The 19694-nt window shown below is 42.8% G+C and overlaps 1 protein-coding gene across 4 annotated transcripts; it reads left to right on the top strand.

Annotated features, from left to right (window-relative positions):
• Nucleotides 1–2780: 2780 nt before the first annotated feature.
• SMARCE1 (SWI/SNF related, matrix associated, actin dependent regulator of chromatin, subfamily e, member 1) lies at nucleotides 2781–18885 on the top strand. 4 transcript variants are annotated; one of them, XM_063354841.1, is made up of 11 exons: nucleotides 2781–2865; nucleotides 4123–4173; nucleotides 4690–4733; nucleotides 7815–7919; nucleotides 10239–10319; nucleotides 11455–11586; nucleotides 13126–13297; nucleotides 15805–15977; nucleotides 16975–17076; nucleotides 17625–17835; nucleotides 18615–18885. In XM_063354841.1, the coding sequence occupies exons 2-11, from the start codon at nucleotides 4167–4169 to the stop codon at nucleotides 18824–18826; spliced, it is 1239 nt and encodes a 412-aa protein (XP_063210911.1). In that variant the 5' UTR covers nucleotides 2781–2865; nucleotides 4123–4166; the 3' UTR covers nucleotides 18827–18885. The 4 variants fall into 4 exon arrangements, with proteins under 4 accessions (XP_063210911.1, XP_063210912.1, XP_063210913.1 ...); XM_063354842.1 differs by lacking the exon at nucleotides 7815–7919; XM_063354843.1 differs by lacking the exon at nucleotides 11455–11586.
• Nucleotides 18886–19694: the final 809 nt, after the last annotated feature.

Here is a 19694-nt window from a genome sequence, read left to right as displayed (position 1 = left end):
CTGCACAAATTCATCCTGAGCTGTGATGAGAAATTTATTCCACCCACAGAAGCTGCCATTGTTTAACACTGGACTCAACTGCTCATGAAATATACAGCTTCTGTTCGCAGTTTGAAGCAACTAGCATAAACCTAGTTATAGTTTTATGATCATGAAACCCAATGCTCTAAAAATAATAAAAAAAAAAAGATTCAGTTTAAGGGCTGGTTTTGTTAACACGTGACATTCTGCAGGCAGCCCGCTCTTGCCTGTTCAAGGCTATTTTCTTTCTGTGGGACTTCCTGACACTGACTTCATTGGCTGCATTAAGAATTGCTCCTACTCCAGACTTGGTTCAAGTGCACATCCCAGTTTTAACTACCCCTTCCAGTACATATATATCTTTTGCATTATTCACAAGTGCCATCTCTTCAAATATAAAGAGTTTACTCTTCTATTCATAAACAACTCAAACTTCCACTAGTGTCAGAGTGAACTCCATGTGGGCATGGGAAAAAAAAGAGTATTCACAACAACATCTCACCCTGATTTTAGGTCATTTTAAAGCTTAATTAAAAAATATAACACTGATGCCTGAGAATATAGCAGAGTTCTTCGATTCTGTGCTGCTAATTAAATTCAGACCAGCTGAGCTATTGCCATCTAATACTTGCAAACATCTTACATAAAAATGAGTTTCATTGTCTCAGCCTACTTTCCAATGAATATATGTCCTCATTCAAAGCTTATGAAACTGTTGCTAATTAAAACAGTTGGATTAAGAGTCAACTATTTGGAGCCCCCTGGTTAGTATCGTGCAGTATAAACAATCCTATTAAATCGGTAAAACTACTTATAACCTGCAGTATATTAAGAAGTGTACACAGGCAAAATCTTTCACTATCGCAACATGGAAATTAGGCAAACATGATGATTAATAACTGGTAACATGGCAAGTGAGTACCAGTAAACATACCTGAACACCATAACAAATATTTCAATAAGCTGCACAAATTTAGAATTTATTTTAACATTATTAACATTAAATGCTTTTTAACACTATCAACAAAACCATGTTATTAATAAACCAGAGATGAATGCGTGAAGCAGTCAAAATCAGGGTTTTTTTTCACCTCTTAACAAGTATTTTCTCACCTTCTCATTACAAATGTTCTGCCCAGGCATCCTGGCTGACTGAGGAACCGTTTCAATTTTTACTTTCTTTTAATTATCAAATTGAAGTCACAGATTATTCTGCTGCACGTCAATAAATTTCCATTGTGGCCACAGATAGCAGACTGCAAGCAGATGAGGGCAGAGTTCTTGTCTCATTACTTGTCCGTAAAAATGTGCTTATTTAACAACAAAAGCAAACTGGGCCAGACAAACTGTAGGCATCAAGAAGAAATCGGCCTAACTTGCAGCAACCTGGCATCATATTCAGATAGTTTTTCTTCTTTTCACCTTCCACAATCCGTGTGGGTTAGGTAAGTTTCATCTGTTTGGCCCTCCTTCAGCTACCACGTTCACCAGATCCACCAAAACTTCCTTTTTGGTCACGTCTAGAAATTTGTCTTATTGGCCGTATGACAGCATTTCAATGCCAAACCTTAAGTTTTCATGTTTAATTCAGTCACTTTAACAGTTTTGGCTATATAAGAGACTCCTATGCTGAACGCTGTCTGAAATTCTTCGTCTCCCTCAAACACTCAGGGCCGCAAGGCGTACTGTGTTTTACATTTGCAAGCTTTTTACTTCCGTGTGTGATACCTTCACAAATTTCTTCAAGAAATTGCTCATTTCCACTGCTCCCAGTCTACTCTGTAATTCCTAATCCGCTGTGGCAAGAGCGTTTCAGTCGGTCAGTCTGATTTAGTTCAAAATTACCATCTACGCAGATCTATAACCTAGGGCATTCTCCGTCGGCCTTCCCTCACACCACGCTGCAGACTGACCCGTTTTCCCCAGGCCCTTTCACTGCCGCACCACCATCTCCCTCACGCATGGCGAGGGCCACCAGACTTGAGGGAGGGCCACAGCCCCTTCAGCCTCTCTTCGAAGAAACGCCATTCCCCAGCCATGGTTTACACAGCAAAACGGCTCCCCAGCACTACCGGAGCATTTCACCTCACTTTATCGCCTGCCTTTATGGGATTTATTGGGGTTCGGACCATGCACTGCGGCATCTTCCCAGCTGCCCCCCGAGCGCCTCAGGGCCCCTCTGAGGAGAAAAAGGCGCCAAAGCGCCGCGGGCGCGAGGCGTCATGGCCGCCGCCGGCCTGGCCATTCTGCGCCACAGATTCGCCACTGGGAGACAGCGCTGCCGCTTCTCCGGCCCGGACGCAGCAGGCATGCGACCACCGGCCGGGACTCCCGAGCGGGGAGGCGGGCGGCAGGCAGGGGAGCCTGCCCGTAGGAAGCGCTGACAGGAACGTGAAGGCGGGAAACCACCCGCAGCTTCTCCGTGCAGGCGGCTGGGCGAACGGGACGAGCCCGGTGCCGGAGACTGCGAGTCTGGGGCTGAGGCAGCCCGGCACGCAGGGTGCCTAGGCAGCGCCGGTAACATCCCCCCGCCCAGCGAGGCGGCGTCTCCTTCCCGGTAACGGCGGGGCCGCGCCCGGGCCGCCTCGGCCTTTCACTCCGGCAGATTCGCCACAACCCCTTACCGGCCGCCGCCGCCCCCGGAGGGTAGGGGGAAAGCCTCGGCCCGGCGGGAGCTCCAGGGCGGGCAAACCGCCTCCCTTTGGAAAACCGGGCCCGCTGCCGGCAGGCTGGGGAAGGGCGGCGGCGGCGTGGCGAAAGTGCGGAGCGCATCGCGCAGGCGCCGTCCTCGCCGCCGCCCCGGCCTGGAGGGGAACAAAGGGAGTGCGGCCGGAGCTGGAGCGGGTGAGTCGGGGCGGCCCGTCCGGCCTGGCCCCGCCGCGGTGGGGCGGGCAGGCCTCGGAGCACGCCGCGGCCCCGGGAGCGGCCTAAGCTGGAGGAGTGTGAGGGGGCAGGCCCCGGTCCCCGGGCCTGTTCGCGGAGTGGGGCTGTGCGGCGGGGTGAGGGGCTGCCGTGCACGGGGAGCGATGGAGGGGGGTCTCCGGTAGGGAGCGGTGGGGCGCCCGGGCTCCGCCGTGCCGGGGGGGGTCGGCGGGGCTGAGGGACCCCCGTGGCGGGGGGCGCAGCGCAGCGGGGCCCGCTCCCCTGCCAGCGCCTCGGGGGCTCCGGGCAGAAGAGTTCGTACGAGTCCGAAGCCAAGCACGGTATTAACCGGGAATTAATTGCAAAAGGAGCCCCGACTTCTGTTGCGACTTCATTGGAGTTTTTTGAAGAGAAAAGCTGAAAAAATATTGCTTTGTTATAGCGCTTTTTCCATACGCACTGATGGGCCTATGGAATCACCGGATGGTTTGGGCTGGAAAGGCCATCGAGTCCCATCCCCTGCCATGAGCAGGGACATCTCCAACCAGACCAGGTCGCTCAGAGCCCCGTCCAACCTGGCCTGGGATGTTTCCAGGGATGGGGCATCTCCCACCTCCCTGGGCAACCTGGGCCAGGGCCTCGCCACGTTCAGCGTAAAACATTTCTTTCTTAGGTCTAGTCTAAATCTTCCCTCTTTTAGTTTAAAACCATCACCCCCTGCCCCCTCGCAACAGGCCCTCCTAAAAAGTTTGTCCCCATCTTTCTTGTAAGCCTCCTTTAAGTACTGAAAGGCTTTTTGCTAAAACATTAAACGTGCTCACATCCCGTGGCCTGTGGTGCTGCTTCTGTCATGCAGGTGATCATTTTTTTTGTATCGTGCAGAGATACCATTTGATTTGGTCATGTATACATCAGTACCAGTTTACTGGAAGAGTCAGCATAAAATAATGGTGTATATTATTTTTATTTCTTAAAGGAAATAAAATATATACTTAAAACCTTTAATATGAAGATGACGTAAAGCCGAGTGTTGTTTCACAGCTCTTTAAGGCCAGATTCCTTGGAAAGTATATTCCTTGTTCAAAGAGATAACACTTCATTTTTTAGAAACTCTTTTGTCTTTATTTCAAGATTGTCGAACCTTTTGGTAATCAATGGTAACTATAATAATTGAAGTTTCAAAGATCTAGCGAAGCAAAGGCATAATACTTAATAGCATGATATTCTTTTGTCTTTCAGAAGTACAAATATAATGTCAGGTGGCTGAAAATTTGCCTATCAAAATGTCAAGTAAGTTTTCAGATTTTTCTTCCTTTAACTTGAATTAAAGATCTGGTTCAGCGGAACCTGTTTGTGAGATAATCCCATTATTCCTTGCATTAAAAGGAATGATATGAAGCGTAGTTGTTTCTGACCAAACTCTTGGCCTCAGATCTTGCTGTGGCTGATTTCTGGCATATTATTTTCATAGGAAATCCAAACATCCCAGCTTCTCCTAAATCCAGTTTCACTGCATTTTGCTTACCCTCTTTTTAATTGATGTGCATATAAATGGATTTCATAGTCTTCAGTCTTATGCCTAAATAAAAGGATAGCAATATAGCAGTGGTGTGGTCTTAAAATTTTTCTTTCTCTTGTGTTCTTTGCTTTACTCTCTTCAGTGGCAAAATGCAAAGTCTGTGAGAGTAGGATTTCTGTGTCGTTTTTGTAAATCGCGTAAAAACGCTTGCCACAGCACATGCCTTACAAAGAATTCGTTCAAATTTTCAAGAAAGAAAAAAATTGCTTACATTTATATCTTAACAGAAAGGCCATCTTATGCCCCACCTCCTACCCCAGCTCCTGCAACCGTAAGTATAGTGTTTTTTCTCATTAACACAAAGCTGGTAATACAGCCTTTAATAACTTACCAGAGCAATAATTATGGAGTTGCATCACTCTCCTTTATCAGAAGCACAAACTAGTTATATTTCATTATTAACATGATATGCACTGTTTAAATTAATCTCATTGGTTTTTTTAAGCAGTTTGTGAAAGAGAAGCTGAATAAACTTGTTTCACCTTTAAGGCTAGATCCTGCAGATACTTAATTTTCTGTAAGCAGTCAGTTGGTCTAAAATTATTCACAGTGACTTGCAACAGTATACTGGAATACTTAAGAACAAGCTGATAGATTTAATTCTAAAACTTCCCACTCAACTTGTGCCCAAACCGTGGGCAAACAGTGCATTTTCTTACGTTTCTGTTGTACCTAGCTCATTTTCAGTGGAATGCACAAGTATGCAAAATTCTGTTACATTAGGTCAGAATAATGAAATACCCATGACGCCAGACTTATTCAAATTTCTTGCAGTTACCGGTATTTTGGAGTCTATGGAATAAGAAATATTTTACTTTCTAGTAAAATGGTATGGCATGGCACTGAGGGAAACATGAGCAGCAGCTTTGAGTCACGTCCAGTTGCATTCATGCAAATACCAGTAAGCTGTGGTCAGGAAAGCATTTGAAAGCAAACGCGCCTCTTCTGTCGCGTTCACATTTCGAAATAGCTTGTGTTTTAGGAGTGACATACTCACATGAGAAAATACAAATCTTTTGTACAGAAGAATGAGCAAAGATGCTATAGGGACATTTTTTTACCAAAGAAAATTTGAAAACTGTTATCCAGTAGAGTGTCCCTAATCTCTGCATCTGGGATGAAAATTGCAGGATGGGATTTAGACGAAATGTGATCCTTCAAATTTATTGTGCCATACTTTACATTTAAAGAGGCTTGAAAATTATATAATGTGTAAATATAAGTTATGTTCTTATAAATTTACATAAATAAAACTTTCTTTGCATAGTTTGTTCAGAGTTTTCATTTTGCACACAACTTAATAGATTTGTGCCAGTATTAGAAGGAACACGATGGCATCCGCTCGTACAACTGGATCCCGGCATCGAGATCTGTGCATAGACACGTGTGATTCCTTTGGGACATGGCATGGATACAGATGTTGTTAAACGGTGTATATTGGTGCGCTACATTCTTTAGTCAAGTTAAAAGTCTTCAGAAGGGTACATGAAACAAATGCCAAAACTGCAAGTAGGACGTGTGTTACCTGTCTTTCAAGCATCTTCTGTATTACTTGTATTTTATACAGTCCTTGAGATGACGGTCTGTGCTCTGTTAACGGAAGCCATAAAAATAATCTTGCTTGTTCTTCCACAGCCAGTTCCAGTTACTACAGTCAACAAAATTCCAGTAGTTCTCATAACTGCAGTATTGTAGCCGAAGTAAAAATTCTCAATGTAATGCAAGGTAGTTCCCTTGTAACATTTAAATCCTGTCTTGCAGAAATAAAGAATTAAGCAGACGGAGATTACAATTGCCATCTGATTTTATTGAAGAGGTGTAGCTCAACATATTCAAAACCTGTTATGGTAATACGGAAAACTACAGTAAAATGGCGTCTTATTAAATAGTGAATGTGTATGTCATGCTCACAGGCATACAGACCGAGGAAATGTCAGCTGCTGCGACTGAGTTTAAAAAGTTTGGTAATAAAATGTATATCTGAAGGCTGACTGTTTAAGGATAATTTTACTCTGTATGTTTAGAAATAAACTAACTGCAGTGTGTCTACACATACTTGTAAACTTCACAAGTTAATGTAGTTTAGCTTGTAGGTTATTCTTGTTCAGTGTTTGTATTTGTCATATCTTGGTTCTTGGAGTCCTGAACCAAGTTGTAGAGTTTTTGTAGCCGTAATCTAGAATAGATCCAGTCAGCAAATCACTTTAAAAGACTATTGGAGTATGTTTCTTACTAGGGCCAAAGTGCTACTAAAGAGTGGGACACTGTGCGGATGACGCTTAAATGTCTAGAAACGCTGCAGGATATGGTGAATCCTAATGGAATGATAGGACCACCACAGTCAGGAGTTGCTCACAATTGCTATTAAATAGTTGATGTGTTTTTTTCCAACCAAAATTTGACTGGGAAGTGGGGGATAATGGAAAAAGGCAGGAGAGAGATTTACGTGAGGAGGGGAATGCAGTGAACCTTATGATCTGTCATTGTATGTAGATGATGAGTAAGAAGGGATTGTAAAGAAATTAGATTCTTCTCTACATTACTGAGGTGAGAACGAATCCATCCGCTTTCAAGAATGAATGAAGATGTATTGATTAACTTCTTAAATTGTCTCGGATTCAGTGATGTGCTAAGATGAGTTTCTAGTTTCTAACTTGTAGATCTTACTGCAGGGGTTCCTCAGCTCTGTCAGTCTGCAGCTACCTCATAACAGAAGGATCTCTCTGAATTGTTTTCTCTCCCAGCTTTCCAGTCCTGGTCCCATAAAATATTTAAATTTTGCAAACCACCAGGAAAGTCTTCAGATACCGGTAGCGGTGCACAGATGGTGCTTTGAAAGATTTCATTCCCCGGCTCCCCGTTTATTGACAGTATAATGTTTGTTGGAAAGGCAGAATGATGGGAAGAAAAGCAGACAGGGATTTCATTGGTATCGTCAATGTTGATACTGGGGATTTCTGCCCGGTCACCGTGTGCTGTGTTGCCTTGTAAGCTCAACTCTTTGGGTATAAGAGTCTTTCTGAATTACTTGGTGGCTTATGCTGGAAAATTTCATTAGCTGTGAGCTGGATGTATAGAATACTTGTTTAAATGAGTTACACACTTAATAGAAATAAAATCACCAACTTCAGACAAATCTGTAGTGACACATTTGTTTAAAAATCCTCTTTCCTTAATAGGTTTATACTGGAGTAAGTTTTGTGTGTTGAGAAGATACCAACTGCTACACCTCATTTGCTTGTTTAAATTCTGGTTGCTTTTGCATGCCATATTGCAGTTCATTTTCATTTCTGTGTTTTCCTCGTTTGAGCTCATTTCTCATTCGTGTTTTTGTCTCATTTGTTTCCATCAGCAAATGCCCAGCACACCAGGGTTTGTGGGATACAATCCATACAGCCATCTGGCCTACAACAACTACAGGCTGGGAGGGAACCCGGGCACCAACAGCCGGGTCACGGTAGGAGAATCAACTATTACATCATCCGGCAAACAACAGGAATTGACCAGAAATGGCTTTAGAGTTAGGTTCTTCTGAGTCTTGGCTGCTACCACTTCTTGATAAAAACAAAGAATTACTTCTGATTCTTATTCCCCACCCCTACCCCCCTTCCCTTTCACTCTGAAACCTTTTGCAGGACAATGGACTTCTCCTCAGCAGAGAGAAAAATGTGGTAACCGTGTATGATGCAGAACTCCAAAAAGACAGACTTTGTGGTCTTCAGTGACCGCTGCATGCTTAGGGAGAAGTTCTATAGCATGGGTACAAACTCTTGGAGGGAGGGAAGTACTCTCTTTATTGAGGTTTATTGGCACAAATATAAGGAAGAACATTTTGCAAACTGGAGATCGTTGATAGTGGTTGCATCATACAATTGAGCCATGCAAGAGATGCAAGCTTTTATTTTTCTTTCCAGTCTTAGTCTGGCAACAGCTGCAAAGTCCCAAGTTCGGAAATGATTTTTTCAACAAAAGTGTGGTGGTAATAAAATAGAATCCTTTCAGATCGTATGTACTCTGTCAGTGTGTGGAAAATGGATGTTACATTCATTTTTCATGGAGCGAACAAAGTGAGATGGAGTCAAGTGACAAGAGAGGTGACAGCTTCTTCCAAATACAGATAAAGTCCTGAGCGTTGGATGCAGTTAGGGAACAAAAATAGACTGTGGAAGTGTAACATTTTCATAAGTAACGCAACAGAAATAGAGTAAATCCCTGACTTTTTTTTTTTAAGTTCCTGTAATTCTCATAACTTTAAGGTTTTTCCCGTAAAACTTTCTGCCTCAAAACATCTGACTAGTTTGGAACGTGATATAAAGATTTCTCAGAGAATAAATATATGGCGCTTTTAATGAAGTGTACTCTTTTTATGCCTCTCTCATATAAACCTTCTTTCAGACTTCATATCTGAAGTTTATCTGGTTTGTTAAAACGTTTACAAAAAAGACCTTCCCCGTACAAGCTGGAACTTGACTGAAAGTACTATCTGAACATATACTTTTTTCCTTTTACAAGAATAAGTTAGGTTTTGTCTGAGAACTTTCATTGTTTCTGTATGTCATAAGCATATACAGCCTTCTCTGCCATGCATATATCAATATATGTATGGTGTCTTTAAATTCCTGTTAATTTAAAAGCATTAAACAATTTCCGTTAATGTTTTTCAAATCCATCTGTATGTGTATATATGTATACATTTTGGTAATGCATATACCTCATGTACATTATTTATATCTATACACAATTCTGTACGCATTGTTTCATAGAGCTCCATAAATTCAGCGAAACAAAAAACAACAGGAGGAAAAATTGGAAAGCCGAACGCTGACCATGAGCCAAGTATTTGCTTATCTATGGCCATAGTCCTGAACAATCTTGAAACCGCTTATATTCTCATGAGAATGCTCCCACTTAACGTAACAGAACTCCTCGCATGTGTGAGTGCTTGAAGAGTGGAGGTTTCCAGAGCCTGCAGGTGGCGGGGGCTGCAGTGTCGCTGCGCTGGTTTAGGAGAGAACCCTGTCGGGCGCGCTGCAGACCGAGGGGACAAGAGGGGATGCAGCAACAGCTAGTGCTCAGCATCCTTTTGTTCAGGGCGAGCGATGTGCTTGGCAGTGTACAAAGCTAAAGGAGGAAGAGAGCACGGAAGGATATTACAGGCTAATTTGGACAATTAAGTACAGCTTAGATAGAAATAATGCGCACATTGACAGATCAGTTGCATAGGGTTGTTTTCTTCTTACAATGAGTAGTTTAATTGGCTCCAAATTACCACCGATATATTTTGCAGACAAATACATTGCTAAAATGATCTGAAAATGAAAATACGTCCTGATAACTTTGTGATCTTAAACTTTCTCCTTATCTTTTTTCACCTGTACAGTAGCCACAGTAAATTTGTCAAAACAGGTACAATAAATTGCTCATCAGAAGTGAGAAAAACAACCTGCTGGGATGGGTGTTTCCTTGTAAATTTCTAAGCTGCATATTTCAGTTTTAAGAATATGGAGTCCCTTTGAAGATTTATCTAGTTACTATTTTGTAAACTTAGAGATAAAAGGACAAACTTAAATTGGAAAAACATGACTGTGAGGACCAGCTCTAGTTAGTACCTGTTCACAGATTGGGTAATTTTTTGGTGATGTTGCTTGCTTCTCTTGGTGGGTGTGCGTGGTTGGTTTGTGTTAACCGCACAAGAACGCGTGTTTTCCAAAACTAGTGTGTATAGAAACTGTCCAGCGATCACATTAACGAATGGATTTATTCGGTTCTTTTATAGGCTTCCTCTGGTATTACCATTCCAAAGCCCCCCAAACCCCCAGACAAGCCCCTGATGCCCTACATGAGGTACAGCCGGAAGGTGGGTATACGGTGTCAAACAAGTAATAATAAAAGTTAGCGTTCTTATGTGCTAACAATTAATTGCTGTTATCTTAGTTTCAGCTTCTAAACTTTTACTTCTAACAGCCTGCACATTCTTTTAAGGGAATTGTAAAGTACAGATGCATTGCCCTTCAGAACAAAGGCAGCAGTAGTCTGTTCATACAGTTGCCAGTTTCTGGGGGGAAAAGTTTTCTCTAAAATGATAATTACTACCACTGTCTCTGCTGACAAGGATCCACCCTGCCACAATCAGAAGTTCCTGTGACTTACTGACAGAACTTTTTTTATATAAAGGAAGTATTCCTTGCGGTATACTGGGCTTGGTACAGTGCTGTAGCTGGACTGAAGAGTAGCAATGAGTGGACTTTGCATGTTCTCCTTCACCACCCTAGCCTGTGGCAACGTTTGCTTCGCTGTTCTCTGAACTGTTTGACAGAAAGTAGGAGAGAGACTCTTGTGGAGTCTGAAATCTGATGGGGCATGGGGAGGGCATGTCAGCCTGTCTGAAGCGGGTGAGCCAGAAGGAATTTCTTCCACTTCTGGTAAAGTATCTTTACCAGCATGTCTGTCTTAGGCAAAAAACCATCAACAAAAAAAAAAAAAAAGTCAAGTGGCGCAGCAAGAAATAACACTGGCAGCTCTCCTCTTTTTTTTTTTTTTTTTTTTCCCTATAAAGTTAGAAATTTTTTTGGTGGAGTCAGAACTTGTTGGAACTCAAAATTGATCAGCAAGACTGAAAAATATTTTGAAATGTTACATTCTGATCTGAAAAGCTCAGTGCTCTTTATCGTAATCTACTGCTGGATGTGTTTACTCAGTAGCATTTTTTTTTTCCCAGAGATGCAGCGATGTGCATTTAAGAAGAGAATTAAGAGGGTTAAAGGCAATATTCTCATGAAACCAAAGCCATTTCAGCAATTGCCTGTTTCAGTAGATGGCTTCCTACTGACTTCCTGCCCCAGAAAATAATCGAGATAGTTTAGCCAGACTCATTCCTAACTTAATCCTGTTTTTCGTGGTGATTCCAGAAAGAACACTGAGATGACAATATAAAATGTTTAATTTGGAAGTATTTAGATATCATTAGTAAAGCTCCAGCTGTTTCTGTTAAGGTCTGGGACCAAGTGAAGGCGTCCAATCCTGATTTGAAGTTATGGGAAATTGGCAAGATTATTGGAGGAATGTGGCGAGATCTCACTGATGAAGAGAAGCAAGAGTATTTGAATGAATATGAAGCCGAAAAGGTAAATGGAAGAAATCTGGGATGTTTATTACAGCTGATTCTTCTAGGAACTGGTCTGAGAAGAAAAATTCATCTTACCCATGCAGTGGTGTATGAGGCATTCACGAGACCCCTGTATGTAACTTAAATGGAAGTATGTCCTGACACGTCTTTTAGATTTTTTTTTAAATAACTGTACATCAACTGTGACTGGTCAGTTTTTAGACCTAATTCAAAATGAAGTATTTATAATTGAGTGTCGATTTTAACTGTTTAATGAATGGATTTGATTGTACAACATCAGTATTGAAAAGATTGTCTCAACACCAAAATCCTCTTTCAAAACTGGTGCTCTGCAACTACTGCTGTTGTCATGAACGGGTTCGTAAAAGACTTCCAGTCACGTAGGGTTTGGTTTTCATGGTGTAACCCGGTGTAACTCCACGCAATGGCGTAGTGTTTTGTTTCTTAATAGAAAAATGGTACCACTTTTAGGGTTTTCTTGTGGTTTGGTTATATTGATCTTAATGGCAAAAGGTGACAGCCGCCTCGTGTCTAGGCTGGTAAGTGCTGAGGACGTTACAAGACTCGTATTGTGGTCCTGCCTAAGGTACAAAGGGAAGATTGTCCAGCTGCTGTGTTGTGCTTCAACCTGGCAGGCATCTGAGGCTGCGTATAACCTGGTCAAATCTAAGCTGGTTTTATTCTGAGTCAATAGAGAAGTACTTCAAAGCCGGATGCTCTTAGTTGAAAAAAAAAATAATCAAGGAATTCTATTTTTTAACTTGGCAATGATGTTTAGATTGTAAGCTCCTTGGGGCAGGGGCCATCTTGTTTATATTTTTACAGCGCCTAGGGAGAAGTATTCCAGTCCTAATCATAAAACAAGACATTTAGGTACTTTTAACAATATTGTAGATTATATCTCATTTTTCATTGGGAATCTCTCTTGGCAAATTTTAATAATGAGATTAAAGAAAGCAATTCAAAGGGAAAAATACTTCAAAGATGGTGAAAATAGTGATGCAGTCCTGCTGCCAGGAGGAGACAGTAGTCTGGCTGCGGCATTCTGTGTCATCCCAGTGCAGGGATGGATCAAAGAACGGAAAAATCGTAAGTTATTTTGAAAACTGTTCCATGACGTACTGGAATAAGCAAAGAGAAGAAATCAGAATCAAAGATCTAGTTAGAACTCCAGAGAATTACTGAGAATATTCTGACTCATTTTTTTTAATCTCACCAAAGTTTGTCTGATCATAAATGGCTTGTTCTGAGGTGTTTGATTCTTAAATCTTTAAAAACAAAGCTATCGTAAGACACTGAGGTGTTAAAACTGAAATGTACCTGAAAGCCCAGCTAGTCTTTTTAAAACACGAACGACTACGGAAGAAGTTCTAATTCGTAAAAAGAAAGACTGAGAGAATATGGTCGTTTGTGCATCAGCCAGATGATTCAAAATAGCTTTGTCTGTGTAACTACAATTTGAGTTAATGCAGGCTGCAGTTATGGCGCGTCTGAAATCGTCCAATGGTGCAATCAAACGATATTGGTCACGTTTCAGATAGAGTACAATGAGTCCATGAAGGCCTACCATAACTCTCCTGCCTACCTTGCCTACATCAACGCAAAAAGTCGTGCGGAGGCTGCGTTGGAAGAAGAAAGCCGACAAAGGCAGTCGCGCATGGAGAAAGGTGAACCCTACATGAGCATACAGCCCGCGGAGGATCCCGACGGTAAGCACAGAGGGATTTGTGTGCACGTCCGGTGAGACAGTCTCGTTACAGGACCGACCGTATAAACGGATGCCAGATGTGGAAAACTACCAGTGTACGACCTTCACGGTGCTTAACGTGACTTCCTTTCTGTTTTGGTACCTTTAATACGGATTTTCATTATCGTGTTTTATTTCGCGCAGCTAACAGCTGACCACGTCGTTTCCAAAAGCTAAGGTGGCAAGCCAGCGGCAAAAGTTACTCCAGCCCTTAATTAGTTATGTGTGAAGTCACGCTTACAGTTCAAACCAACGGAGTCTGCTTAAAGCTCTGTAACGGCTTTAACATACGCATTATAAAAGGCTTAGATGCCTGATTTAATCCAGCTTGAATGGAATTTTGTGCGTTATTACCAGAAGTACATAATTCTGACAGGCAGAGCTGGGGTGTGATTAAGAGCACCTGAACTTTTGAATGTGCTCCACAACTGTCATTTGAGCTTGTTTAGAAAATAAGTTACCCTTGCCGTTGACAAGTTGATGAGAAAATTCTGAAAGTTTATTTGACTGCGAGGAAATGCACCCCACCCTGTGGGAAAACTCAGCCTCATACACCTAATGTCTACTTTTAAATCCACAACCAAATTCTTGTTGAAACCTGAGGGTGAAAAATGTACTCAGTTACGCCCTTTTTTTTCCCCCCCTTGTAAAAGAATACCCTTGAGATAAAGCTCACGGCAAACGGCGCTTTCCTCAGTGTGAGGTAACTGCCGAATTCATGTAAATACATTTCGTGTTCCAGTAGCTGGCATTTTGGGACTTCCAATTCTGCTCTGTGCTACCAGGGCCAAGCGATCTCGGCCTGAACCAGCCGCGCCGGGCGCTCGGCTGCAGCTGTTTCCATCTGGGACAAAAGCGTTGCTTCTGCCCCATCCTCCATGTCACTAGGATCAAGAATTTTTAGTCTAAAAGGAACCTTATTAAGAGGACAAAGGCACACCTTTAAGGGGACCAGTTTGCTTAATACGTCTTTGTCTCTTGCGAATCTTGTCTTCCCACTGTTTTTCTCTTTTTGCTTCATTTCGTCCGATACCTCAGTGAGAAACTGAACGTAACGCTTTGAAGTAAGGGAGACAGAAACTCATTACACTGGTTATCTTCTTTGGTAGTAGTTTCTGGCATGATAGGTTAGCATTCTCCTGGAGACTTCTGTGAGCACTTGGAGAGTAACCTCCGTTAGGAAGGCTTGATGTGAAATAAATTCAACTTCTGGACTTTCCTACATGACATCCTTCTGGAAGATAATTCATACTTGTTTCTTAACTGATTTCAACACTCAACTAAATATGAATTATACTCACAGAAGTTTGTTCTAAGTTTGTTTCGTCTTAATGCTATTTAATTACTCTGCTTTAAATTCTAATAGTTGGACTTGAGTTTTTTTGAGTCTGTTTTGTAAATAGGTTCTTGATCCCAAAACTGCAGACTGTGTTTTCATTTTTATGATGTTGAAAGGTTTTGCCTGCTTTCCTTCAAGAAGTACAGAAAAAATAGGAAGACTTCTGTCTGCCGTGGGCTGGAAGCTTTTGAGTGCTGCCAGATACAGGAAAACACATTATTTTGTTCTCTTTTGTAGCATCAAATTGACTTTTAAAATGAGTACCTAGTACAATCCCTAATGCTGTAGTTCATGTTAAATTCTGTCAAGGTTCGGTATCTTGCCATAAATCGGAAGCCCTTCTAATTTGATCGGAGAGGAAAAAAAAATTCTTGACCTGAAATATTCTTAGATCTTTGTAGTTAATCCTCTAGATGCACGTTGAACAAGGCAGTTCAGTTCCTCTGGGGCTTCCTTTAGTTTCTGTTCTCTGCAAGAAGCTCATAAGGAGACCAGCACTTGACCGATGTGCTTCTGGTGCTTCTCTACATTTTCTCCTCAAGTGGATTTTGGGTTTTTGGGTCACTGTTTAGAGAACTGCGTTTACTATAATTAAATATTGGATACTCTTGTAACGTTACCATGAATTTCAGTGATGAGTCAACATGGATCACTGCTTCATGCTCTCATTCCTCAGCGTTTCACAAAAAATAAGTCCTTTTGATCTGTGCTGCAAAGCGCATTTATAGAGCAGTCACTCTCCTGTTGGCACCTTGCACTGGATATTGTTCTGGTAACGATTAATCTGGAATGATTTTTGTATTCGGTGTATTAATAGTTTCTCTTACTCTGGAAACGTGGAAAGCAACACAGTAAATAACTAGGTCAATCCAAATTTCAGACGTGGGAAACACGTGTAAAATCAGAGCTGTTACAGCTGTGCCAGGGTAAAGCGTGTTCAATCCTCACCTTGTCTTTTTTTCTGATTACTGGATGTTCTGTATTTGTTTGTGTGAACTTTGTGACACGACAGCAACTGGCGTTAAGCTTTTTATTTTGTTTTTAATTAGCGGTAATGTGGGTGCAGTGTCATTAGACCTGGTACTCATTTTGTGGAATTAAAACAGTTACACTTAAAACTCTTGTTTCAGATTACGACGATGGGTTTTCCATGAAGCACACGGCCACAGCTCGTTTCCAAAGAAACCATCGTCTCATCAGTGAGATCCTGAGTGAAAGTGTGGTGCCCGACGTCCGCTCCGTTGTCACCACAGCTAGAATGCAAGTTCTTAAACGCCAGGTTCAATCCTTAATGGTTCATCAGGTAAAGAGAAATGATACGAAGGCAGCTAAAACATAATGGTGTTGGGCTGTACTCCAAGTCTCAGATCATTTAATCATCTACGTGACTATTCTTGTTGGGTGTCAACGTTCTGTACGCTCAAATAGCTGATCTCTGGGTTTTCAGAGGTGAAGGAGACTTCACCTTCTGTGCACTTTTGCTATTGAGAATCATGTTAAACTGTATTTTGTTCTTTAAGATATCTTAAGTATTAATTCCATAGCTCTTCGTTATTATAGTGTGAGTCTTCTGTTTAATAGGCACTGGCAGAGTTGTGACTTTTGAGTAGCTTATGACACACAATCTTGTTTGTAATGATTCTTTATTACAGTAAATCCTCCCTATTGTAATATTTTTTCATTGCAAGTTAAATGCATACAAGGAAATCTAGTGAGGTCACGCGTGGACGTTTCACCTTGCTTCGGGCATAAGCCTGTATTTTCCAAACGTGCACGTTAACAAAAGAACCCCGTCAGAATAGCCAGCGTGTGTGGGGGTGAAGAAAGCAGAGACCGGAATCGGATAGAGATTTGTTGCTTTTTTTAATTAACAATAGAGATTTGTTGCTTTTTTTAATTAACAAAAGACGACGCGGGGGGTGGATGGGGTTGCTGTCCCTCCTTTCCTTTGAATTGTATTTCTCCATTAGGGAATGTCGCTGATGGGGGGTGTATACGCCCGTGCGGTGTATAACGCATACATTTCCTGCTGGAGGATTCGTCTCGAGTCCCCGCTGGTTTTCATTGCCAATGCGCCTCGCCGGTCCTGAGTGACCGCATGGACCCATTTAGTGTTCATACTTTTTAATAGGAACTTCCGAGCTATTGGGCATTAGATCAAGGAAGGCATAAGGATGTTTATATATTGTATGGGCATAATTTAAAATACTGGTCTAAATATTCTTGTACGTAGCTGTAAACTTTGTGCAGTTCTTCACATGACCGCGTAGTAAGGTTTTTACCGTTTATTTCATTTCCAGCGTAAACTAGAAGCTGAGCTTCTGCAAATTGAAGAGCGTCACCAGGAAAAGAAGAGGAAGTTTCTGGAAAGCACAGAATCCTTTAACAACGAGCTTAAAAGGGTACAACTCTCACTTTTCTCCACTTACTCTGAGGAATCTGCTAGTTACCCATTTGTACGAGTGCTCCGCCTGCTCCTCTTTAGTTCTGATCCAGTGAGGTGTAACTACACGACTGACTTCAGCATCCATGGCGGGGGGAGTTAGAAAACACGCAGCGCTTTTATTCTTTCGTGCTCCTTCAGTGACCTTTAGTGGTGACATCCAGCCAGTACAGTTTAAAACTGCTTTCGGGCTTGACGGGGTCGAGTTCGCTAGCGAGTGGCTCAGGGAAGGTGGCCTGAAGCCGCTGCGTAGAACATACAGCTCTGTCCCTGGCCGCCTTCAGATAACAAGGTTTAGGTTGTTCCTTTATCCCCTTTTTTCTGTTCCTGTTAATTTCCTTATATCTCCTTCCCTAGTTACCGAAGCTTTTAATATAAACTGTCAAATCAAAAGAATTACGCTGCAGATAGAAATATCGAACTCGTAATTGGGTTTTACTGATGTTTTATTTTTCAGTGTAACCGAGGTAGTAAAAGAGCTTTTTCTTTTTTTTTTCCAACTGCTAGTTATGCAGTTTGAAGGTGGAAGTGGACATGGAAAAAATTGCAGCTGAGATTGCTCAGGCTGAGGAACAGGCTCGCAAGAGGCAGGAGGAACGGGAAAAAGAAGCAGCGGAGCAAGCCGAACGCAGTCAGAATAACGTAGCGGCTGAGGAAGACCAGGCAGCTAACAAGACAGAGGAGAAGAAAGAAGAGGAGAGTGCTCCGATGGAGACAGGTAACTGCGTTGGAGACCAGCTTCAGGGTCCGCGAAGGATCAGCATTAAAGTGTCTCTGTAGAGGCTCAGCGTAGCCAGGGGTGCCTTGTGTTCTTGCTGCAAGAAGCAAGAAAAGCTTCAGAAGAACAACATTCAGAATGGTTACCTTCATCTTGGGGAACACGGGCGTTTGCTTTCTTCTCACTAAATTGCTCCTTTTTAAAAGGGGAAGAGGTTAAGGTGCCAGAAAGGCCTGTGTAATGCTTTGTGTGTCATGTACCAAGGGAAAAGGGCATTGCTTTCTAAACCTAACTCTCCTTCTAGACATTTCCCTGTCCCGGTACCAGACAGAACTGACACTTCTTTCTGTGCTGCTCTTACAAGCTGATTTGGAGGCTTTTTTGTGTTCTGTACAGTGACATGAGAAAATATTGTTGTACTTCAGAGTATCAGTGGCTGATATCTCAGGGAGTTACTGCCGTAACAGCACGAGCGTAAGGGAAAGGGACCGGGGAGTCTGAATGCCAGTGCTTCTGCTTTAACAGGGCACGTGGCTTTGCTGTGGCTGGACTTCGAGGTCAGGCAGCTGCAGGTGCCTCTGGGGACACCGTGTGGCAGCACTGCTGAGCACCGAGAGGTCTTTCAGAGCCGTGCCCGTTCCTGCACCCTCTAAGGGACAGAAATAACTGCTGTGGAATACTCGGATTTATTACAGATCCTGTTTCTTCCTAAATTCCAACTATACAACCTAAATAAATGTATTGGCATGTAAATGACACTGAGAAATATCTTATTACAGAAGAGCCTCACCCGGAAGAGAGCACAGAAAACCAGCAGAACGGTGAAGAAGGAACATCTACCCCAGAGGACAAGGAGAGTGGCCAAGAAGGGGTCGACAGCACTGCAGAGGAGGGGACCAGTGACAGCAACACTGGGTCAGAGAGCAATAGCGCGACAGTGGAAGAGCCTCCCGCAGACCCCATCACTGAGGATAGCGAGAAGAAAGAATAAACATTGACTTACTTCATGTGTCTCTTTTTAATGAAGTACTGTTTTGATTTCAAAATGTGCTACACGGCTTTTGTATCTTCCTTGCCTGTATCACTTGTCTCCACGGGGTACCGGGGTTTAAGTCACCGTGCTGATAATGTGACGTGTTATTAAAGGGGCCTGTGGGGGCAAAGGGTCTCTTAGAACGGACGGAAAAGAAAACCTCGTGTCTGAACAATGTGGAGAGGTACTTACTATTGCTTGGGGTTTCTTCCCTAGATAGCGCTGGGTTTGGGTTTTAGATTAGAAATCGGGCCTTCTCCCTTTCTTCTGGTGACGTGACCCCAGAGGACCCCAGTCTTCCTCAAGGGCCCGTGTTGGTCTGTGCTGAGGCGGGGTGAGACCCTGCGGCGCTGCCAGCAGCCAGGGGGGGCTGCGGGGACGGGGCACGGCTGAGAAACGGGGTCAGAATGTTTCTGAGGCACCCGAAAGCTGACGTTAGTGTAGAGCAGAGACGTGACGCCTGGGCTGGGTATAACCTGGAGCATTTCCCTCACCTACCAAAACCAGAAAAGCTCACGGCAGCCCCGCGTGTGCTCCCACCGCTGGCCAGTTCTTGCCAGTTTGACGTCTACTGCAGCTGCCCAGTTCTTTGCTTTTAAAGAAAGCTTTCAGTGCTCATGGGCACTGCTCCTAAATAAGGCTTAAAGACTTGATCTTAGGGGGTTTTTGGTGTAATTTTGGTAGAGTAGCTCTTCTACAGGGCTGGAAACGCGCTCCTGTTCTGCATGCAACGTTTCAGGAGCTCCATTTCCAGGGGACTGATAATAGTCTTGAAGTAAATGACATATCTTAGGGGTTCTTTTTCTGGGATGCAGGATTATTTTCA

This window comes from Chroicocephalus ridibundus, chromosome 17 (assembly GCF_963924245.1).
Source record: "Chroicocephalus ridibundus chromosome 17, bChrRid1.1, whole genome shotgun sequence".
NCBI lineage: Eukaryota > Metazoa > Chordata > Aves > Charadriiformes > Laridae > Chroicocephalus > Chroicocephalus ridibundus.
This window is presented reverse-complemented; position numbering and strand designations above follow the sequence as displayed.